Here is a 25,710-nt window from a genome sequence, read left to right on the forward strand (position 1 = left end):
TCCCAGCCAGTATCATAGAATTGCTTGGTGGTGTGGGAGAAAACCTCCACACATTGGAACTGGTACCAGAATTCTTAGAGACAGAAGAGACATGACATGGAATTTCAGGGAAATCCAAGGTAGGCTTAGTGCCTTCTACCAGAGCACTGGGCATAAGCCTTGAGCAGTGGCCAGAATTCAGAGAGGAGAAGTTGATGAGCAAAGACCTGGCACTGCTACGAGTATGGTGTGATATTTTAATTGGGTTCGTTATTAATATTTCTAGTTCCATGCTGAGAAACTACAATGGAATAGCATAATGAAAGCTCAAATAAAGTTCCTTTCAACAGGATTTTGGTTGGAAATATATATTAATATGCACTATATATTCACCTTCCCAATTAAAGTATGGTATGTTTCAGTGGCTATAGAAATAATTTATTTTAAACATGTGCTTCAGCTGAATAGGTCTTTCAGTTTAGCTGACAGTTCCAGCCATTGTAATCCACATTACTCTTCTTGAGTCAGTCAGTCTGAAGAAGCATTAAAATGTTTTAATAAGGCCCCTTTGAAAGATAGCAGGCCCACATTTACTAAACTGTTAAAAACACTGCCCTTCAGAGGGGATTACTGGAACACTTAAATGCTCTGACAGCAAATAAGTATGCTGACCACCAAACAGATCTTTAGCAAATGAGCATTAATAGCTGTGTCTTTTTTCCTAGTTTTCTTTTTATTAGTTTGTTTGAACAATGATGAAAGAATATGTCATGCAGATAGTTTTCTCATTCAAACGCACCTCCTATATGCATGATGCAGGTAGAAACTTACCATTCAGACCAGCTAGTTCCATGACCTATTTTCTAATTTATTGAAAGGTAATTTGTCTGCCCACAAATAAAGTATTTAATTTCTCATGGGCCCCTTGTACAATAGCAGAGAAGAAGCAACCAGGTATAAAATGTATTCAAACAGGAATAATTAGCATTCCAAACTCCTTAGCTGAGTTTTTTCCTACTCTAACTGGAGCACCCTTAGGTGTCTGTGTTCTCAGCATGTATGGGCTTGCACACTCACCCACAGCTTCTCACCAACAAGTGAGACAGGTTTCAGGGCTCCCCTTCCAGCAGGGGAGTGGGTGCTGCCTCCTTTGGGTGTGATGTCTATCACTCACACCACCTCTCATCACTAGATAAAGTCCTTCCCCACTCACTAGTTTATGTGCCATTTCACAACCTCCATTCCTTTCAGAGAGCTTTATCCCTTCAATGTTTTATCCTTTGAAGACTACCAGATGGCTGTGATTTTACTCTTTAATGCCAACCAGGCATCTGATAATATCTAAAATGAGCAACATGGAAGAATATGGTGACATGGACCCCTCTGGAGGACAACGAGCAGAGGAGAAAATGGAGTGCAGAAGAAATAGAGCCCATTTGATTTCGCCATTAACTACTGAAACACTATTCCTAATTAGCCTTTTGAGCAGAGACAAAATGTCTCCATTCTTTAGCAATTCGCATGGTGATCACTCTTTCTAAAATGCAGATAAGATTCTTACAAAGCCCTGTGATATGGTTCCAGCCTTAAGCATATGACTTCCTCTCTCTTTCTCTACATCTTGCTCTTCCTTTTCTGCTCCTTCCTCTTCCTCTTCTTCTTCCTCTTTCTTTTTTCTCCTTTCCCCTTTCATCTTCAAATATTGTTTCATATCAAATATTGTTAGGTGAATGAAATGAGCAGAAAAAGGATGTCAGGAAAGTCCCTGATGAAAATTATTTGAGAATCCATCAGTAAGTGGAATGAAATTTAAATTCCTTCCATTCACAGGATTAAAACTGGTAGCAACAACAAAAATAGCAAGACCACGCCCTGGCTGGTATGGCTTGGTGGATTGAATGCCAGCCTGTGAACCAAAGGGTCACTGGTCCAATTCCCAGTCAGGGCACATGCCTGGGTTGCAGGCCAGGTCCCCGGTAGGGAGTGTGTGAGAGGCAACTATTTATTGATGTTTCTCTCTCTCTCTTTCTCCTTCCCTTCCCTCTCTCTAAAAATAAATAAATAAAATCGTAAAAAAAATAGCAAGACCAGGTCTGAGGTATGTGTGAGGTAGAAGTCACAGTAGATGTCATAGGCTACTTTACTCATTTTAGCAAGGATTAACTATATTTTTAAAGTTTTTTGTTTTACAATCATTTGCTTACTTTTTTTGAGAAAAGACATCTTTCGGTATCATGTGAGGTAAAACCTTTCAAAAACATTTTTTTAAAAAAAGAAAGGAAATGGCACAGTACTCAAGATAAGAATATCATAGTCAGAGCCTGATGCAGAAAGGTTAACATTCCAAATGACATCTGCAAAATCTTTTTTTAAATCTGCTTCCAGACTAGTCTTAGATTAACTTCACATCAACACCATGGGGAGAAGAAGGCAGACATTCTAAAGAGTATTATAATATTAACTGATGTGAAAAAATGTTCTTTGATCTAATGAAGTGTGAATAAGATTTATCTTTACACTTTCCAGGCTGTTTATTAGCCCCCCTAGTGAAATGCTCAAATTGTATGTTTGAAAATATAGATATGAATGTACTGCCAAAGAAAATAAATAAACAAAATCTATCCATCACTCATTCAAGTGAAAATAAGTGCAAATATTAAGAGAAGAAAATGTTGAGTATAAAGATTCAGATGTGTTTTTGCATACACACCCATGTGCACACAATGATATATACACCTGGGAAAGTTATATAGGTAAGCAGCTATTCAAACACTGGAAAGATCTATAATCAAATGCTGGAATGATGAGAAAGTATGAAATCTTTGGTTGAAAGAGGAGGAATTTTTTTTTAGCTAGAGGAGAAAGAAGATTGAATTTGTAGTAAAACAAAGCTTGAAGGCAAGTGAAGATGTTTGGGTAAATGAAATGGAAAATTCTTGAACAATGTTGATTAACAGCATTTTATCAGACATAAAGATTTATGCCAGTTAGGATATTTACCATAAAATGAACTACCAATGAAAATTAAATAGATTAAATTGCATCAAGTCCAACAAACAAAGACACATATTTCAAAAGACATTTCTTTCTCAGCCACTTGCTCGTTATCAATCATAAATATGAATTCAAAATACTGAAGATCTGGTTTCAGTGGTGAAAATGCTGGAGCTTTAGTTGTTTGGATGGTGACCCTAATGTAAAATTCTGCAGAAAGCAAGGTAGAAAATCAGCATTGAGTTGAATGTCAAATATGCATGCTAATTTCCATGTATGGACAAATACCTGGTGAAACTCGCTCAGCACAGCTGGATCCATTTTCATCTTTAATGAAAAGAAAGCTCACTCAAAGGGTGTGAAAACAAGCATTGAAGATTATGGTATTTTTTTCATGAATACTCACAACAACCCAAGGTTTTCATATAGCTGTATCTTCTGTTTCACTTGTTTGCTTTTTTGTTTCTCCTTTGTTGTTGTTTGTTTTTATTGTCATCTGTGACTGTTGTGACTCAGAGTAAGACTCCAAAAAGGACAGAAGGGAATACTATAAAATTTAAAGTTGCCTCCCAGTCCCCAAACCAGGGTATATCATCAGTTCCCCCGCTCAAAGGCACAGCTGGCATCGGTTCTGTAGACAAACTCCCAAAAACATTATGTGCATTTCATGCCAGTTAGTAATTGAATTCAGCTACATACAACAGTTATTTAGAAGGCAGAGGTTTATTTTTCTCTCATCTGGCGCGATCTGGAGACAGGCCCTGCAGGCCTATAATGGTGACCCCATCGTCATCAGAGTCTCGGGCTTTTTTAATCTCTCTTCCTCATCAGTCTTGGGACGCAGTATTCATTCTTAAAGTCACTTCGTGATCAGAATATGGTGGCTAGGTTGAAATTTATCACACCAATATTCCACCCAAGAAGGAAAAACAGAAAGGTGTGCTTCCCTGAAGTCAGCTCCCTTTAAAGAGCCTTCCGGAAAGCTCCACACCACATCTAATTGACTAGCCCTGTCTGAGGGGGGTAATTTAAGATGGGTAGTTTGCCACTGCCAAATATAGGTGTTCTGTTAGGGAAAAAAATTAAAAAGGGAGATAGGATGGTGAATAGGCAACTAGTAATCTGTCGTAACATACAAGACATTATGTATGTGTGTTCCTTTCCCCACGTTTTTAAACAAAAGGTGGCATACTACATATAGTCACATTGCTTTTGACTATTTGCCACAGTCATCAGATTGTATCAGGACCAAATCCCAGGACCAAACCTGAGGCTGATTCCTCTTAAACATAAGTTCCACCTAACTCCAGATGCTAACACAATTGCTGCCTAAACCCCTTGCTGCTCAAAGACCACAGCCAGCAGTGTCACTGGGAGTGAGCTAGAAATGCAGAATCCAGGCCCCACCTGAAACCTAGTTAGGTCAGAATTTTCAGTTTAGCAAGATACTGGGTAATGAGCACAAGCATTTGAGTTTGAGAAGCAGTGCAGCCCTAGTCCTTCTAAGGTCCCAGCTTAGGGACAGCCAAGCCTGGTTATCAATTTGGAGGGATCTCCCAACTGGCTGTCAGGGTGAGGAAGTATTTTTGTGTCCTAAGACAGGTTCTGTGAGAAGCCTGGTATGAACAAGGGCCAGTGTGAGCATCAAGCTGTAGTCACCACTCTATTCCTAATTGTGCCACCAGTCAGCTGTTCTGGCCCTTCTGCCTTAATTTCTTGGGCTGCATTTCTTCCTCCCATCCTCACCCCCTCTCTCCTAAACTGGGAGGAAGGTAACTTTCCACTCCACCTGTCTCTCTCCCTGGTTTCTGTGCTACCTTAACTCACAGATCTGTCCTTAGCTCCAGTTTCCTTAACTCTTCTTACATGGACCTCCCTTCTTAAATCATCTTTAAAACCAAGAACTGTGAGAATGTGTCACCACCCTAACGTCTGGACCTGGCTTCCTTTGATTTTTTAAGTCAGGACATCCTGACCACAGCCAGGATTAGAGCTGACTTAAACACTCTCCTAGAGTTTGTTTTGGAGCTGGTCCTTCCTGCCCAGATCCCAGGCAGATCTTTCCCACCTTAAGTATGTTCCAAGCCTGGCTTGTTCCTGCTTGTCCTCTTTTACACGGGTGGAAATCTACATAACACCAACATAGGACCATGCTTCTCATGGCAAAAAGGGACATGTTGAGTCCCACCATTGACCTAGAGCCTTTCAGTCCACCATTACCATAGCAAGAATCACTTCTAGGAGCTGGGGCCAGGCTGAAACACAGAAGTAGAATAAGTGGCCCGAGAGGGATAGACAGACAGGTGGGAGCCTGGCAGAACCTAACACAGTCTCGTCAGAACATAGTGTCAATACTGTGTGAATTTGGATGGATAAAACAGCCATTACATTTGACAAAATGTAGGCTGTTAACCTTTAAAAGAGCAATCTCAGCAGAAAAGTAGGGCCAGAAGCCAATTTGCCATGAATTAAGGAAGGAATGAAAAGCAGAGGAAAGGAGGCAGCTGATAACACATTCATTTCAGACATTTGCGAGCAGAAGGAGGAAACTGTGAGACATAACAGAATGCAGTGACATCTTTATAAGATAAGGGGGAATGAAACAGTTTTGAAGGCAGAAGGAAAAGAGTCTGTGAAGAAGAGATATTTAGAGACAAACTCAAAAGAGCAAAAGAAAAATCTTTGAAAATCGAGATAAGGAAAAAACATTAGAGAGGGATTATCTTTAAAAAGGAAAGACTCTTTATCCTCAGACACATTAAGAAAGAATGAAGAAATGAATGTAGAAAGAAAGTACAGTAAGGTATTCTGTGGACATATAATTACTTCACAATGGTCTTTCAGTCAGCAAAGTCATAGGTCAGGATAAGGAATGTTTTCACTGGACTTGGGACTTTCGTAGAGTTAAAGATTTTTATTACAAGAAAAGCTTATAAATTAGCCTATTGATATATTCTCTTCATTTGAAGAGATGACAAATGATGAGTGAATAAAGTAACCTGATTTGCCAAGATGGGTTTAAAGGAATAGAGTGGCTGTCAGGAATTGATTCTATCTAGAAGATCATAAGTAAGAGAAGAAGACAGAATTTGCCAAGTATCAGAAATGAAGCTAAAGTGAAGGTTGAGGCCAATGGTAAGCTGAAGAGATGAAGCAGTAGAGATGAAGGCCAACATTCAAGCTAAAAAAATTAAATTGAATTTGTTGTTTATAGGGCCTGAGCATTATGCTTCTGTTCTACCTTATGACCCAAGAGCTAGGACAAGGAAGTGAGCACAAGAGTGATACAGGGTTGGGACTTAGTGTGGTCCATCAATGAGCAAGAGTGAATGGGAGTGTAGGGTTGTAGGGAGGGCATGGCACTTCAGTCAGTGGGGAATCTCTAACAGAGCCAAATTCTTGTCTTCTTAGATCTTACCCAATGAATGTGAAGATAGTTTGAAGACTGTCAAAGTCTTAAGTCTTTGTAAACTGAAGACTTATTGTTGAGTCTTAATTCCACTACTAACTAGCTATGTAATCAGAAATAAATTATTCTGATCTTTGGTTTCCTCATCTGCAAAAGAGAGATAATAATACTCACTTCACAAATATGTTGTGAAAAGCAAATTACCCAGAATTTAGCACTAAATAACTAACCTGACGTAAATACTCAAAATGTAGCTACAAACGGTTGTATCCATAGGTCTCTTTTTCTAATGAGATATAAACATGCATCATAATGTATTAAGGAGATATAATCTGCCTGAAAGTGTCAAATTATTACTATAAAAAAACAGAAATTTAATATATACCCATTAAGATCTTCTTTAAATTCTCTATAATGAATCAAAGTATTCCCTCAACTCATTTCCCACCATGTAGAAAAGTAGAAAATTATCAAACTTGGTAGGCAACAGGCACTTTCTGTCAATGATTCTGAGGAGAGCCAGGGGGACCTTGAAATGGCATACCATTTTTAGATGCCATATTTATAAAGCTCATTGCACACTATTCTCGCCCACTGAGTTTACACAGCACCAAAACTTCTTCCTTCACAGTGTCCACCTGTAAGGGCAGAGTAGGGAGACCCAGATCCAACCAACACTGAATGAACACTCTTGCCTTCCCCCTGCATTGTCCAGCCAGCAGAACAGTTTGGGTCTGATAACTTATAAATCAGAGCTGAAACAAGAAACTAATAGTCAGACCATTGTCAGCATTTCTACTTTTAAACAACCTGAATTAGAAGCAGAGGTGACATTTATTTTTACTCACACTACATAAAATATAACCTATTTTTATTTAGGATTTGTATGAGTTGAGGATATCTACAAAGATTTTAATTAAAGTATAAGTTAGATCTTTAAGATGTCTCTAACTTTCACGGGTCCCTGAAGTAAAATATTTAATCCCAAAAAAATTAATTGAAAAAAAATGTTGTTAAACTTCTTTTCATCAGCCTGACCCTCGTTAGCCAGCTCAAATATCTTTTCTGAGTAAGGCTCCCACCCTAAAATTCCTTCTGGAGATCCTTTCTAGAATTTCATTAGGTATGGACGGACATTCTTCAGTCTGATAGAGGTTGGCAACTGGGATGTCTGCCTTGAAAAAGCTAACTCGGGACAACCAAGGTTGCTGAGAGCAGGCTCTGATGCCACAGAGACACAGCTGCCTCTGCACTGAAGTGTGCAGCTCTATGTGAGATACTTAGGTTGTAACAGTTTTGTTGTGGCTTGTACAACCCAGAGCTCGTGTCCATCTTCCGTGAATCACACAACTGGCTTGCATCAATAGCAGAGAACCCAGATTGTTTCAAAGGTGGTTCTTTAAGTTTCTTTCCTAGACCTGACCAACTGTCCCCATTCCCCACCCCCACCCCCAAAAAATGAATTATACAATTATAGAGCAGAAGACATAGCACCATCCTTCCACCATCCCAAAATGGAATCAATTTTTAAACTCATTATATAAGGACTGTAAGTAACGAAGATGATGACTTCCAGTGTTCACTGGAAGTCAACACTGACTCTGAGAGTAAGTCATAGTAAATTAACCTCACTTTATTTTTGTCATGATTAGTAGACTGTGCTTAGATCCAAATACATGGTGCACTTGAATTTCAACAAAGCCTTTAGCAATCATTTAAACTCCGATAATAATGAATGTGCCTGGACCCAGAAAGGCACTGGTATTTGAAAGGAAATATCACAGCCATAAAGTTCTGGCCTCATGCCAAAGCTATCTTTGAAAGGTAGAACTTGGTTTAAGTATCATTAGTGAAACATTCTTCCTTTTTATTGATTGCAACATATTATTTGGAATAAAGATGGTTGTTGCCCATTGGATTGAAAAATCATCCAATAAAATCAAAGATAAAATCTAAAAACTCCAGATTATTAGACACAAGCATTCTGGAGCTATTTCATACTTTTGCCTCAAATTTCATATTTCTCATGCTAATTTTAATCCATCATTTAAAAAGTATGCAGTATGTGGTTAGTAATGTGTTCAGTGGATAGGTGAATAGCACTTAATTCTAAGTAAAGATTACTATGAAAAATTATACCATCTTCTTGGGAAATTATAATATAAAGGAATTCGTAACTGTTTTGTGGAGTAAATGCAGCTTTGGGTTGTAGAAGAACTACACATGGAGCAGCAGTAAGGACATAGGTTAGCACCGTGAGCTAAAGAGCCAGAGCGTCACTTCCTACCGAAGTGATTTGGGGACAAGTTAATTAAACTGTGCACCTCAATTTCTCATCCACAGAATGGAGTTAATAATAGGACTTCGCTCTAGTAATATAATGACTAAATGAAGTAGCGACCGTACAGTGCCAGACTACTGTCCAGCAAAGCCCTGTGCTAAGCATTAAATGTTCATTATCTCAGTAACCCTCACAATAATCAATGAAGTAATATGATCATTCTCTCCATTTTACAGATGAAGCTCAGAGAGGTTAAATACTGTTGCCCACGCTCACTTAGATAGTATTGGCAAAGCCAAAATTTGAACTGAAATCTCTCCAACCACGAAGCTGGACTCTTGACCACCATAACAATTAACTGTAAGGAAAGCATTGGATCCCAGTAAAAAAGCTGAAACCCATCCTGAGACCTGGGTACATCACAGCAAGGCTAGCAGCAAGAGTGGACTCATGTTGCTTCCCCAGGCACTAGGTGGAACTCCTTGAATTTCTGCCGCCAAGAATATCATTAGTCCCCAGGAATAAAGTGAAGTTGTTTCATCAATCAGAAGAGCAGAGATACAGAGGCTCATAATCAAGGAGCAGACAGGAATACCAGACAGATAAAGTGGTAGTGCTCAGCATTTATTTTACCTTGACCTTCAGAAAAGGTCAGGTGGTCCATGACATGAGATCCTCCTCTCCTAAACTGTGAGGGAGGGTCAATGATCTGCTGCAGCAATGATGAAGTATTGACAGGTCTTAGGCTATGCATCTGGCTTCACTCAAAGGTCCATTAGTTACAAATGCTGGAACACTTTGCTACTGTGGCCAATTTTTCACACAGAATTCCCTGGGGTCTTCTCAGACCAGGGTCATAGCATCATCGCTCTCATTCTGACTCCTGTTCAAGTCGGTGGACTTAGGCAGAATTAGCTCCATCTGCTAACCCAACCCAGAAGATTACAACATCTGCCATATTTCACTAGGTGGGTCAAATGCATCTCCCAAACAAATTAAGAAGCCTGTGAAAACCCCACTTAATCACAGAGAAGCAGACTTCTACTCATATATTGCAAAATACGTCCTCTCAAATTCTGCAGACACGTATGAGCAGAGGAAAGCCTCTCTTTCTCTTGAGCTCTCCTGAGATCCACAAACTCTGTGTATTTACATACAATTCCATTGCGACAAGGGCCTGAGCAATCTGTGGAGGTTACCTGCCTATCACCGAATAACAGGATCAGGGTCCACAATAGTTGTGGCTCCAGACATTGACCTTTGTAAATGCCCCCTTGGTAGCTCCATTACTGGCTGAGTCAAGCAGACAGGCAGTGGATAGGCAGGTGGATTTGTATGCCCTCAGGGCAGTGCCTGGCTGCCTAAGCACGGAGCTTGGAGCAAAGCTGCTCTGCCATCCACTGCCTTCCAATGGATGCTCTGGGGTCTCAGTTCTAACACATAAAATTTGGAGAGGAACATCCCACTGTTCTATCACATGGCCCAGTAGCAAGCTGGATTTGAGGGTATATTGGCAGAAATGTTTCTTCTGAGTACCTAAGGGTACCCAACATGGGAGAGTCACAAAGACTAAATCTGCTGTAGTATGCCAGAGAGCAGATTCCAAAATGAGTCATAAAAACAGGAAGTGTGAGCTTCTATTCCAGAGAGTGTAGTCAACACCACCAGATGGAAACAAGGAAGTCTGAGACCAACCTGAATGGACACAGGCAGAGGGCTCCCAACTAAGCCCAACTTTCACCCCAGTTTCCTGGGCCTGACTCCACATAGAGGGCCAGCTGTGGGAGAGGCAGAGCTCTGTGTAACCTGGCTTGTTCACAGGTCTCCGTGTGCACAAAGACAGGCGAGTTCACCCAAGGCCGCACCTGTGACACTCTGACACTGTCATAAAAGCAACTCTTTACTCCCAAACTACATTTATGCTAACATCACACATTTACAAATTCTCTTTTAGTTCACATTTAGGATTATAAAATAGGTAAACACTAAATGAAATTTTTCTTAAGAGAAATAGTTTCCTTCAAATTTCCTCATAACACTCAGATACTATGACCCTACCAAGCTATTCAAATGATACCATTGAAGAATTATTAAATTTGGCAGTGGACACTTAGAAAAATCCTACATAAAATGAGCTATTTCAATAGGTACCTTCACTTTTTTTATTTTTGAACAATGTTCTCATTCCTCAAATCATTGCCACCAGAAATGCATTATCTGTGAACAAAGCTGCTTGTGAGTTAGAGAAACGTTCGTGTTCCCTGCGATGTTGCGAGCTGGCCTGTGCAGAATGTCTGCGCCACAAAAGCAGGTCATTAAAAAATGCATCTTCCTTGGTAGAAGCCCGAAACTATTTGTTTTCCATTTTGACTGTCAACACAAGCGCTTCCCGGACACATCAAGGCAGTAAATCCCAAAGCCTGGCTAAATGGGATGGTGTTGCTCTTGTGCATTTTTATAGTCATCAGGGAGAAAACAACTTATTTCCATATTCATTGATTCATTTGGAGCCTAGGGTGCCAGTGGGACCCTTAAGAGATTGATCCAAATGTCTTCAAATAATTTCAGGCTTCACTTGGCAAAGGACACTTCCATAAACAGACATAACTCTAACTCGGGATTCCTGAAGGAGAAGTATGAGCTGTTTGATTAAAAACAAATAGATTAGGGCTAAGCAGGATTCACACTCTTCCCAGAGTAATCCAAACAAATAAAAGGCCAGTTCCTCTTTGGACTTCTTCCCCTGAGGGCCCTAAGATCCTAAACTTCTGTCGTACCGGGCACACGAGAGAAAACAGATGGGCATGGGTGACAGTCGCACGAAAAGGCCCCCCTGAGAGCCATAGAGAAAGAAATGTGTCCACACAGCCCTGTGCAAGGAGACTGTCCACCTGCTGCCTGTTCTTCAGTCTCAGAGTTTGCAATAACTTCCAAGGAAGATTCGCCTGCTGGCCAGTCCCAAACTGACTGTGAGCCATGGCACAAAGCAGAGCCCCACCCCCTCTAGAAGAGTCAGAAGAATCTCAAATTACTAACCCTGCATTATGTGTCTGGACGTTTTGTTGTCTACCTTCCTGACCTGACAAAAGGGCGTGCTAAATGCAGACTTGCCACAAGAGTAGGAAGACTGCTAGTCCTTATTAAAAACCTCCTATCACTTCAATAAAGTGGCTGAAAATTCTTACTCCATCACATTATTTGTCCTCTCCCCAGTGAAGGAAGGAGCATGTGTTCAGGTATACAGGTAGCCATTTTTAATGCACTTCAACTGTTTGGTTTCATGTAAACCCAGCCAATAGTTACTGTGTAAGTGAAAATAGCCCAGTATCTCTTCTCTGTCTACATGTTTATGTTTCCTCCATCTGCCTAATGTGGTACAGTCTTTGGCTGTTCTCATGTTTACTGCATGGCCCAGACAGTATCAAAGCAAAGCAGAAAAATCTATCAAGCTTTTCAAATCAAGACAATAGTTATCACTGCACACGAGTGGAGCTGGCTTTTACTTTGCCTGAGTGACCCATGGAGGAATTTCAATATTGCTAGTGTGCTGAAATTCTGAAATCCATCCACTTTATCCCAGGTGTACTGGTTTCCCTCCCACGCTTCCCTTTGAAATACAATGCTTCTCATCATTTGTTCATTCAAAAGCATTTAACAAGTATCTTCTTTGTACCAGGCAAAGTGCTGAGTGTCAGAAATGCAAAGTTGAGTTGAGAAAAAGTTCTCACCTTGAAAGAGTGTGGCGACAGAGATGGTGGTCTAAATAAATAGGTATAGTCATGTGAAATGTGCCTTAATCAAGGGACATGAGGCTGTGCCAAAGTCGGGGAAGGAACAGATCCTCATTTTGAAGGAACCAGGACAGGAGTCTCAGAGGACATGGCCTTTCTATTTACTCTCTCAAAAGTTCCTGCCTTTAAGGACCTACCTGGAGATAGCAAATGCACATATAGCTATGATACAAAGCAATACTGGGAAGTGCATTAGAGATATAAGGATGAAGTGCTGAGACAGTTCAGACTAGAGGTATAGCCACTGGAGAGATCAAAGGATGTGACATTTATGACATGGTTTGAAGGATGAGAAGGTCTTTGGAGACAGAGCTGTGAGAAAGGGTTTGCAGGTCTTGGGCAGGCAAAGGGTAGGATGTGCTCAGGGACCTGGGGTGCAGGCTCATGGCAGAGAAGGCGGAAGATGAGCTTTGAAAGCCAGGGTGAGGTAGGATTATCGAAGGCTTGGAAGTAGATGAAAAGTTCACATGTGCTTGGATAGACAAAATAATCTTTGTCCTCCATAACCCCCAATCATGAGTCACAGTTTAGGGAAGAGCTTATTCCCATCAGAATACAAAGATGTTATAGTAATGTCCACCTTAAAATAAAAACAAGCAGAAATAAAACCACCTCATTGACTAGTATCTTCTTCCAGTTGTTCTCCCTTTCTCCACTCTCTTTACCTGCAAATCTCCCTAAAAGAATTTTTGAGATTCTCTTTCCTCCTGAATCCACTTTGATCACATTTTGGCTCCACCCTCCACCAAAACAATTCCCATCAAGGTCACTCATGTCCTCCCACTACCCAGTCCAGTGGTCAGTGCTTAGTGCTCAGTGTCCTTGACCTTTCAGAGGCCTTGGGCACAGCTGATGGCTCTCACTTTCTTGTATCACTGTACCTCTCTGGTCAGTCCTTTTCAGCCTTTTTTGCTTCTCTCCAACCCCCAAGTGTCAAAATGTTTCAGTACTTCATCCCTGGGTTCCTTCTCTGACTTCATCCACTTCCTTAGTGATCAAATGCAGTCATATGGCTTTAAATACCACCTATAGATACGCTGATCACCTCCAAATTTATAACTGCTCTTTACCTGAAAGATTTCTCCGGGTTATATTTTTAGTCAACAAACTTCAGGGATGAGGCTACTTCTCCTCCCCACCCACCCAGTCCCGCCGCTGGCATAGAATGGGCTTGCTTTCCTTGCTATAAAGGTGGCCTGCTGCCCTCTCCTGCAGCACAGCCCTCTGTGTGAGCAAGGGCCCACCGTGGCCCCCAGGGGGCAGGGAATACAGCACAAACAAGGAGCTGTTGCTCACCTTATGTCTCTGACCAGCACCCATGAAACAATAACAGGCTAACTTGTTAGCTTATAAAAGTAAAATCCTAAACTATGCCCAGTTCTTGACATTAGTCAGTATGCTTTCTTTTATAAAGTACTTAATACCTTAGCCCAAATAAATCACCTACAGAAGCTTCCTACTCACAGATGTTCAACTTAATGTTTTCACAGGAATAAGTTTTACACGGAACAAAATGTGTCCTCTTCTGCCTGCCGCCCACAGGCAGTTTTGGCCAAGGCTTTTTATAGAGTTGTTTTGAAGTGAAGAAAAAATCGTCTAAGAGAGCATTTTAGAAGCTGTGTGTCAAATAGAGAAAATTCTGTCATTCCTTACAGGTTCTCTTAAACTTTAGGGTTTAAATGTTAGCGTGGCATTGGCTGGTGTGGCTCAGCTGGCATGTCATCCTGTAACTGAAAGGTTGCAGGTTCGATTCTTGGTTAGGGCACATGCCTGAGTTGTAGGTTCCATCCTTTGTCCAGGTACTACCAGAGGCAACTGATAGATGCTTTTGTTTCACATTGATGTTTCTCTCTCTCCCTTCCTATCTCTCTAAAAAGCAATGGGAAGATGTCCTCAGGTAAGACTTTAAAAAATTAAATAAATAAATAAATAAATGTTGGTGTGAGTGCTGGGAAATTTAGGAAGGTAGATGGGAAATTGTTTTTCTTTAAGAATCCTTTAGGCTTCCCTCAGACTCAGCAATTCTCTCACCCTAACGCTAGACCTGAACAAGCTTTTCTCCCTGAGTTCCCTGGATGAGCTTTTCTCATCATCTGTTTCACCTTAAAGTGTTCCCTTAAGACACTCAGGCTTTTAGAGATGACTCATTTCTTTGATTCATTCATACTAGCATTCACAATTAGCAGGACACACAGCCAGTGTCCTCATCCTTGTGTCTACAGGTGTGAAACTTCAGCCTGCCAGTCCTCACATGAGGCTTGCAGGCCAAAACAAATCAATCTCATATATGACTCCTACTTGCAAAAGCTAATCAATCCCTTCACAAAAAGAGGTGTTGGAATCTGCTCTTATGTCATTTGCATTCATTTAATATGTCAGAAAGATGAAATTTATGCAGTCAGAATTTTATGCAGTCAGAATTTATAATACAGAGCGAAAAAGTAAATGTTGTAACTATAGAGATGGATGACTTTAATGGAACAGGAAAAAGTGTCCTTAAAATAAATGACTTTTAAAACTTTATTAAAAGCAGAAATAATCAAGATTATTATCCTGGCATTATTTATTATGTTGTATGCCTTTGCTATTAACAAAAATGCGTTATATTACATTTTGTAAAGGTAAACAGAAAGCCACAGGGACTATTTCAGCTTGTATTCTAGGAAACCCAGAACACAATGTAACTCTCAGCCATCCACAAATCGGTGACCAACACCTGTCTAGACAGGTTCTCATGAGAGTAGCATTATTAATTAAATAGCAGTTTGGTTAATCATGGTAACCAAAGTAATTTTGGGGATAAATATTTTATTAGTGTTCCCATCAATAAAGCAAAGTAAAAGCATATATTTTAATTAATTTGTTTGTTATACTATTGAGATTATAGGTGGCAAATTTTGTTTGAGGACCTAAAGTGTGATCTAATATTTCTACTATGGCATGTTTTTGTCTTACCATTTCTAGCTAGTGGTACCATATATTTTGGCTACCTGTCCAAAATTCCTTTCTTGTCATCTATCAAGAGATTATTACAGCCCATTAGTGAACAATTGGATCTGATAAATTTTCTCTTGCTATGCATTGCTGTTTTTTACAACTAGGTGTTATCACATTTCATTAGTAAAAAAAATAAATCACTGAATAAAGATAGTGTGGTGGCATAACAATAAAGAAATTGACCTTTTTGTCAGTCAAAAGAATTATTTGGGAAAGGAGAAATAAACATATTGACCAATTCTCTTCAGTACATAGATTATGAATCTTTTCAGAAAATGCAGTAACCCAATATTTTTAGAACAATACATGACCTTAAAACTATGGAGAAGAAATAAGTAACATACTTATATGAAATAAGTAATAACATATTTCTTAAAAAAACATTTAAAGGAATTTGCTCTCCTTTGCCTTTGTAAAAGTATTGATACTTCTATGATCATCATCTTATGCAATCCTTTTAACTTGCTCAGTGTCTCAACCTAACCCTGTCACTGCACTTACTCAAATGACAAAATCAGGACTTGCATTTGCTTTTCATTGGTAGGCACCTGGTAAACCTCTTTCTGTTTAGCCTAGAAAGGGACTTGCATTGGGATTATTAAAAAGTTTCCTTAAACATAAACATGTATTTTATATTATGAATATTTCTTAGAGGGTTCTTATATTTGTATTCTTAAATGTATAAATAATGCAACACAACAATTTTATGGTACACCCATTAGCAGTTAATATTTTCCAGGCCTCTTATAACAGCTGGAAGGCAAACCAGAGGTTGGTGGGGTGGATTTTGTTTTCAGTCAGAATTTGTCTATCAGGGTGGAATTTTTTCAACCCCATCAAATCAGCTCTACATATTGACATGTGAAAACAGTGTTTCAGCATTAAGTTCACTGAGTAGGCTCTCAAGGGGCCTTCTCATCAATCCTCTGGCCTTTCTTCCAGTAAATGCCAATGAACCAACCAGTAAATGCCGATGGCCAAGCATGCCAAATAGAATCAGCTAACATTAGAAGACACCAAAACATAGTCTCTGTCAAAGAAGCTAATAATATACTAATATATACTTTAGGTATCATTGCTATCTCCAAAGATATCAGAGAAGACAAAATAATTTAGTTTAATTTAAATCAACATAAAGGTGTAGGTAGAAGTGTTATATTTTTTCTAAAGAGTTATACTCTATTACGAAAGTAGAAAAATAATATTCATTACAGTGTTTAGCTATCATGAAGGACCTAGCTTTATAGACTAGACTAGACTCTTAAGACTAGAAAAGTCTTATAGCAATTAATCAAAATATTTTATTTATCTTTACCTACCTTACACCAATACAAATGAAAAAAATAATGATTTGTGAAATTTCACTTATGTGGGTTTGCTGTAAAAAAATATTATCATAGCCCTGGCTGGTGTAGCTCGGTGGATTGAGCATGCGCTGTGAACCAAAGGGTCACTGGTTCAATTCCCAGTCAGGGCACATGCCTGGGTTATAGGCCAGGTCCCTAGTGGGGGCCATGTGAAAGGCAACCACACATTGATGTTTCTCTCCCTCTATTTCTCCCTCCCTTCCCCTCTCTCTAAAAATAAATAAAATCCTTTAAAAATATATTATTGTAATAAGAAAACTATCAAGTAACTGTGGGCTAACTATTCAATAAGCAACTTCCAAGATAAAATAAGAAATGCAGCATCTAAATTTTGGTCTGTAACCCAAGTAATAAAGCTAGTTCAGAAATGTGTCTATTATAACATTATTCACTCATTCTGCTACTGTCCTGCTCTTTGCAAAGGACCTGGAAGAGACTCTTGGTACCAGTCACTCAGTCACACTGGACAGGAGACCTTGATCTGTTCAGTTGTCACTTGGTCTGGCTCTATAGAGTTCAAAAGATATCTGATTCGCCTATGTTTATATCATTAAAACTCATGTTATCTGAACTCTTTGAGCTGTTTTTCAGCCAAAAGGGTCATTTTCAAAGTAAGTCTCCAAAGAAGGGCAAATGCATGCCAAAAGTCCATAAAATATTCCAAAATGGAACACATGTTGAAAGGAAGTAATCCATAGGAGTATAAGGAGACAACATTGCCTCTATACCTATTTATTTTTATCCAATAACCTAAAAAAACTACCTTTAACAATATCTAACATGTGGTTTAGCACTGGCAGCCTCACTAGGACTACAAGTAAGGAAGTTGTGTGTGTGGCTGAGTTTCTAGATTATCCTGTGAGGGGCAGGAGCTCCACTGCATGGTGGGATTGGTGGGGACAGGCATGTTGAGTGTACTGAGATGAATTACATTTTTTTGTGCTGAGTTAAGTAAGTTTACACACTATATTGCCTATTTTTTAAGAAAACTAATGCTCACAAAATGACCATGTGGCTTATAACTTTTCTTGCAAGAATCCATGGATTGAAGATAAAAATAGTTATTGACAGATGAATGAAAAAAAGTTGAAAAGACAGAGCAGACATGTATTCTCAGCCTAGTATAAGCTCTCTGTCAGCCATGATACAAAATAAAAAACAATGATGCTCTAATCAAATTAAAAAGATAATATTCTCAGAAAGGTATCAAGAAAACTATTAGAAATAAATGCTATTTAAATTAATTATGGTCTGTTTGTAGATACATATTTATAGTAAAGATGTGAAAACATACACTAATGTACAAACACCAAATTGATGCTGGCAGTGGTTTCTCCAATGTTAAAAGATGGTACTTCCTGAGAGGAGTGAATTGATATAAAAGACTTTTCAAAGTTTCCTTTCAAGTCTTGTTTTTAAATCAAGATATGATTTTACTTCATACATTAAAACATAAGTAATTGCATCAATATCTCTTCTTCTTTCCCATTGTAGCCCACTGTGCAAGGAGCTAAGAACTAAAAACACAAGGTCACAGATGAGGCAGGCAGAATAATGGCCCCTCAAAGATGTCCATGAACTAGTCTCCAAAGGGGAATGAACTGAGGTTGCAGATGGAATTAAAGTGGCTAAGCAGCTGACCTTAAATGGTCACCTTATTATCCTGGATTATCCAGGTGGGTCCAGTGGAATCACAAGGGTCCTTAAAAGGGGAACAAGATGGCAGAAGAGGGACACCAGGAACATGGCAACAAAGAAGGATCAGTTCAAGGTTGCTGGCCTTAAAGATGTAAAAAATGAGTCCACAAGCCTAGGGATAGAGGCACCTCTAGATACTGAAAAAGGCTGCAAAACATTTTCCAGATTTTCCAGGAGTACAGCCATGCTGACACCTTCATTTTAGCCCACAGAGACCCATTTCAGGCTTCCAATCTCCAGAACTGTAGGATAATAAATACGTTCTGTGTTAACTTACACATTTGTACAGCACCAATTGAAAATTAATATAAGAAAGTTCTTGAGTTACATGTATACATACACACCCAAGAAAAAGCCCTAAGAGAAACCCACACTAAGAGAAAGCCCACCAAGAAAATAGAAAAATTATTTGTAGGTAGATACCTTCTAGTGTATGATTTACTAAGAAAATATTACACAATTATGGAGCCATTGCTATCACCTGCTGACAAAAAGAAATAAATGCAATAAATATAGCAAAAGCTTGTATATACACACCATAAGAACTCATACAAATTAATGAAAATAAAAGCAAGTTAATAAACAGGTAAAGGACTTCTGCAAATAATTTGGAAAAAATATATAAATGTCTAATAAAATATGAAAATGTTCAAGTGAAATAAAACCATTGCAAATTAAATAAATGAAAAGATGCCATTTGTCTATTATATTGGCATATATTTTTAAGGGCATGACAAAGCAAGCATTGTCATTCATTGCTGTAGTAGGATGAAATGTGTTACTTATGGCACTTCTGAGAATCAGAATAATCCAAAATACAGAAAAAGTATTAATATTCATTATAATAGTATGTATAATTTGAAAACAATGTTCAATAATAGCATATTGCTCAAATATATTACCGTATGTTTAAATTATGCAAATTTATATAGTTATTAACAATTAAGTTTATGATAAGTATTGACATGAGTCATAAGAATATAACCATAACATATAGCAACTAAGAGAAAATGACTGGAAGAAATTCATTAGGAAGTTTTTTGTAATAGGACCATCAGCCATTTTTCTCTTCTGTGTGCAGCTGGTTTACTGAATGAGCTGAACATGGTAAAATACAATTAAAGGCCTTTTATTCTTTCTCCCACTGCCCCTTCAAGCACACTTTTTAGCCTCAACCTATCCCACCTTTTGTATCACATTTCAGGCCAAACCTACAGCTCTTTTGGTTCCTCATGGATATTAAAAAATCCAGCCCATAATCATAAAAAAGATAAGAAATAAAAAATGTTGCAGAGGTTATGGAGAAAAGGGAACCCTTATGCACTGTTGGTGGGAGTGTAAATTGGTGCAGACACTATGAAAAACAAGATGGAGATTTTTCCAAAAATGTAAAACTAGAACTATCATATGACCCAGCTCTTTCACTTCTGGGTATTTATCCAGAGAATGCCATAACACTAATTTGAAAATATATATGCACCCCCTATTCACTGTAGCATTATTTACAAAGGCCAAGATATGGAAACAATCAATCTAAGTGTCCGTGATGGAAAAATGGATAAAGAACCTGCGAATGTATATAAACAGAATACTAGTTAGTCACAAATAACAAAATAAAACCTTGCCATTTGCAAGAATATGGATGCAAGAACTGTTATGCTATGTGAAATAAGTCAGATGGAGAAAGACAAATATCTTATGATTTTTTTTATTCATATGTGGAATCTAAAAAACAAAAACAAACTTATAGAGGACAGACTGGTGGTTACCAGAGGGGAGGGGCTTCATAGGATGGTGAAATGGGTGAAAGAGTCATTGTATGGTGATGAATGGTGACTGGACTTTTGGTGGTGATCACTTGTAATGCATACATATGTCAAATTATAATATTGTACACCTAAAACATGTAATATTGTATGCCAATTTTACCTTAATTAAAAAAATCCAGCCCAGGCCAGTGCAAACTTTCCTCGATTTAAACTTTCCTCCTCAGCCTGGGTCTGACTTCAACTTGGAGATAGCAGTGGGGATGGGGCCTATTGCTGCTTTCCTTCTTCTCACTCCACTTCTCTCTTTTGGGTCAGTCCAGGGATGCAGTGAAAGGAAGACTCATGGGAGAAGAGATAAGGAACCGGGTCTCACTTGGCTGGTTCAGTTGTAATCTAGCAGGAGGTGTTCTCTAGGTGTACATTGCAACTCTTCCTTCTGCAGGTACTTTTGTGGGTTCTTAAAAAACCCACCCCAATCATCTTTTAGGATCCTCTCAGCTATTTCTCTGGGTGATCAGCCTTTCTGGCTGGTGCATCTTCTACACACAAAGTAGCAGCATCGTTCTTCTGAGGCCACCTGCCCCTGGCAGGAAGTCCTCTGTGTGGGGTCCCACTCCAGAATAGCACAATCAATTCTCTCAAAAAGGCTTTACCTACCAGGCTAAGGGGACCCATACACCTGACTGGCCATGACTGCTCAGCCCTGTCTCTTCATACTCTGTCACCAAAAGCTCATTTTTCCACAGCACCCCCAACTTTTGAGTTCTCCAAGTGGGAATTAGATATCAAGCACCTGTGTTCCCCCATGTTTCTGGTTCCCCTTACTGCCCCCTTACTTGAGGTGAGAGAACCTTCCTGTACCCCGGCAACTCTCTCTATGTAAGTCCTTCTCACTCTAACTTCTCATCCTCTGAGGGACTTCTTGGCCTTAGTCTAGATAGTTGAAAGTGGGCTATGAGTTCAGAGTCCTAGTCTACCTGGGCAGCCACAACCACCAGATATATTATTCTCTGCATTCAGCCTTTCACACTGGGCCTATCAGGGAAGTTTCCTTCCCGATGTTATTTTATAAAGGGGAAGGAGGAACAGACTTTAACAATGGAGAGAAAGGTAAGGAGACAAACTATAACAGCTATTGAGGAACGTCTTTTTCATCAAAGTACTTATCAGAGTAATTTTAGACTCAACTAGATTTAATGACAGTTTTGTCCTCCAAGAATTACAGTGTCACTGGCTCCATAGAATAAAAATTGTCTTCTCAGTATAAGTGAAAAAAATGTGAAAAGCTAGAAAGTCTATCAGCACCTGCATTTATTCTTTTAACCACTAGTGTCCAAAGTATAAGTCATCTCATCTGTTTGATTTTATGACTAACAGCTGAAAGTTAATGCATTCTATTGTGCTATAATTAAAAAAACAATGTGGTATTTAAATAGAATTTATATTCTCTGAGCATTTTAAATAGTTTAGTAAATGATTGGTGTTTGATTTGTAATTAATATATTTTTATTCCATTTTGGTTATTAATCATTAAAGTAGTTGTAATAATAATGAGTGCAGCTGCAAATTGCTCTATAAATAGTTAACATTTAAAAAGATATGTTCTGAATAACCTGTGACCTTAAAATGTAACATCTATATTTCCCAAATCAAAATTTAAGTAAACTATCTAGGAATTGGTTTTTTCCCCATTCCTGTATATTGTTTTAGAAAGCTATTAAAGTTGAATAGAAATGGAAAACCTCCTTAAAAATCACAGGCATTTGTTTAAAAACAAGATTTTTTCTATTACAAATTCTATTTTTATTACAAATTCTAGATGTTACTCTTATGTATTCTTTATCTATTGGATTATATATGCTCTTTAATTATGGACATTAGGCCTAGATTCTTAAAGAATGTTTTTTCTCTCCTTTGCAGTTGGTTGGTTTCGTGTATGCCTGTTATGTGATCAGTATTTTCATGGAAGAAGAGGACACCTGTAAGTATTGCTGCTATGTCTCCCTGCAGGTTGATTTTTGCTGAGATGTAGCTTCTAACACAATCATCATAGGGCTATGAAGTCATTTCTATTTGGAATTTAAAGTCACTGAACTCACCATAGTAAAGTTACAATCACACATTTACAAACCAAACTGCACTCAGATAAGATGGTGCTGAGTGCTGAAACTTGCAGTTCCAGTTGTGTGGGAAGCTTCCCAGAGACACAGAAGCCCACGGATTGCTGTCTTATTGTGTCTTTGTAACTTTTCATCAGAGACCTAAACAGGTTGCTGAGTAGAAGATTCCGGGCTGCTTTATCCCTCACCACCTGTAAGCATGCTGGCTGCAAAATTTGGTAATCAAATAGCAAAAACAACAATGCACATTATAGCAAGACCTATATGTATACAAACTATATAGAATGCTCTGAGAAAACTAAAAATGAATAACCTTCAAGGCAAGATGTAAAAAACAATGAGAGAGATGCTAAAAAAAGCTAAGTAATCACATTTTAGCAGAACACTCAAAAAAAAGACATATACATGTTTGCAAGGGGAGAGGGATATAAGGGAGTTACATGGTAATGGAAAAATACAATAATTTTTTAAGTAAAAAAAAAACCAACAAAAAAAGACATATACAACCTGAACTTATATAGACAGAGATTTTGCAACATAGGCCAACAACTGGCATTTATTAAGCACCTATCTGCTAATATACAAGGCACTTCTTGGCACACCTCTGTTATGGGCTCATGTAATACCAAAGGAAATTTTAATTTATTTAAAAAATAATAATATTGGATAAACAAATCACATCCAAGTGTATCAGAGATTTAGTTACATCATTGCAGTTACGGTCTGAGCTGTAAAGTTAACTCAGCAACGAGGGTCAGTCTCTAGCTAACTATTATAACTTTCTAGAACACGACTCCAGCAGGGTCTGATGAATGCTTCCCTCCAAGCAGATAGAGTGTACAATACATAAATGGGGATCCAGTTGACAATAAGCTCTCATCTCAATTTATTTGACCAAGTGGAATAAATATTAGACCTGAGATGAAACTCATCGGGCAGTGAAAACATGCAAACAGACTGCATCACATATTTTATGCTTGCTTGGGGGTATCTGTTTTTTTTAATGCTAGATGAGCCAGAAAGTTTCTGACATTTCAAAAGTGCAGCTGTAATGACATACTTCCCACTATGAGGTTAACATCAAAAAGCCTATTTTTGGGAGTTCCATTAGTAGCTATTTCCACAGTCTCACAATGTTAATATACAAAAAGCAGTCTGCCTCTGACCCACAGCTGAAACAGGCTGCACAGCCAAAAGAAATCGATTGAATATGAGCAGTTTTAACTGGAATCAGGACCTAACAGAAATGATTAGAATTGAGGATAAATAAATACTTCAAAAAATTGTAACAATGAATGATAAACCTCAACTAAATCCTATAAAGTACTTTTGAGTAAATACCAAAAGAATTCTTTCTTTTCCTCCTCAGTGAATTAGTTGGAGGCTCTCAAACAATGCAATGTTCTTTCCTGCCTTGTTGTGTGAGAAAAGACAGAATAATCAATAGTCTTCTTTATCTATTAGCATAAATATAGAAAGGACTTTTCTTTGAGGCCTGTGATTTTAAGCAGAACTGGGAAATGCAAAATGACATGCAAAATAAAAGGCTCATCTAAATTGGGCAAACATTTTTTGACCTTCTACTAGCCTTCTTTTAGAGTATTAATGTCGATATATATGGATTGTCTGCTACGGGCAGATATTATAGTTCCATTGACTTTGGTGTCTTTAATTAGCTTAAGTTTCTCTATAGAAATCTCTGAATCAGCTATTTTAATGCCCATCAAACTAGGATTGAAGCAGCTGTTACAACCTATTCCATTAATGGTTTAATTCTAGTGTTTGTTATTGGGGCCATACATTAAGTTACTGAGAGACATCTGGACACAGTAGTTGTGCTTCCATCAGTTCAAATAATGCTCAGAGTCAGAAAGAGTCTGAGGTTCTCAGAACAAAGTAAATATGCCCTAGATAAACCTGACATGATAATCCGATGGAAGAGAGATGACAGTGAAAAGCAATCAGAAACCTTTTAGTCTGATAGTTCTCAAGCAAGGGTAATTTTATATTTTTATTGATAGAAGTAGGAATCAAAAGTGCACTTGTAATTGAATTGTCCCAGAGTCTTGAGAAGGCAGATGTGAGCAAAAAGAAATCTATGAAACCAATTGCAATGATCTCATAGACTAGTACAATTTGTGCCAACACTTAGCTTTTAGGTGCAATAATGAACTGCCCTTTGGATGAGACATTACCAACCCACAGTCAAGCAGACGTGTCTTTTGAATTGTTTTTCTAAACGCAAAACATAAAATAAGGAAACAATACTGCTAGCTTTCCAATTTGTCTGGGTATACTTCTGGAAAGCTTATTCTGAAAGGTAACTGCAAATATATAATGTAATGTCACAGTATTTTGGCAGACAATATGTCATTTATCATTTCGAATCCTATTCTAACAAATGAAAAGCTCTGCACTATTTAGAATGCAAAGTTAAGCCTTGCACTTGGACTGAAAGCTGTCAGCCAGCCTTAAAAATTAATAACAGCTACCTGCTTTCCCCTCTGCACTGCTAAGTAGTTCTGTGGGACTAATAGTTCAGTGATGGACATTTCAGAAGGGCACTAAATGCTTGAGAAAACATTTATTTCCATCCACCCATCTTTAGTTACTTCTCAGCCTCTTTTGCTCACTATTTCCTATAAAGACCATGACTGCAGGTCAGAGACAATGAAATAAGCTCACAAAAAGAAGAGTACTGGTAGGTGAGGGTCCATATTTTCTATCGCTCATTCTAGTGAAAATGCTTGTTTATGTCTCTGTTTCTGTTTACAATATCTGTCAATCTCTATGAGCACTTTTGTGAGACCAGGATACTTGGAATATGTAATCATAAAAACCTGTCAGCATCCCATTTGTGAATCATCTACTGCTGAAAATGAACTTGTGGGCTTGTTACTATCTTGTTGGATTTACTAAAAAGAATGTTTTAATTCAGGGAAGTGTGGAGGTGAGGCAAAAGGTGCTGAAAGTATTGTTGACTTACACAAATATTGCCAGAACTTCCCAGAGAATCTGTTGCTATCACTACTCCTGATATTAGCTTACCAGTTACAACTGGGATATCTGTTTGGACGTACAAAGGCCAGTGTGGGACATATATGTTGAATGGTGGCAGAAAAGTATGTTAAAGACACTAACAGTTTTAAAAAGGAAATGAACCCCCCACAGGTGGGTTCAATATTTTACATTGAACAACTCAAAGTAGCTCCTTGTGCAGGCATCTGAACCTTGCAAGTATACTTTCTGGGAACTTTTCAGTAGAAGGAAGCATAACTGTTGGAAAAATATTCCACACATCTGCT

The 25,710-nt window shown here is 38.5% G+C and overlaps 1 protein-coding gene across 3 annotated transcripts in view; it reads left to right on the top strand.

The window, feature by feature from the left end:
- The window catches only part of NKAIN3 (sodium/potassium transporting ATPase interacting 3), a 536,750-nt gene that overhangs the window by 474,155 nt on the left and 36,885 nt on the right, over positions 1 to 25,710 (top strand). For all 3 annotated transcript variants that reach the window (XM_028534034.2, XM_036031159.1, XM_036031160.1), the window contains exon 5: positions 22,206 to 22,266. In XM_028534034.2, coding sequence (XP_028389835.2) covers positions 22,206 to 22,266 — 61 coding nt within the window. The remainder of the gene's footprint in view (positions 1 to 22,205; positions 22,267 to 25,710) is intronic.

This window comes from Phyllostomus discolor, chromosome 7 (genome assembly GCF_004126475.2).
Source record: "Phyllostomus discolor isolate MPI-MPIP mPhyDis1 chromosome 7, mPhyDis1.pri.v3, whole genome shotgun sequence".
In the NCBI taxonomy this organism is placed as follows: Eukaryota; Metazoa; Chordata; class Mammalia; order Chiroptera; family Phyllostomidae; genus Phyllostomus; species Phyllostomus discolor.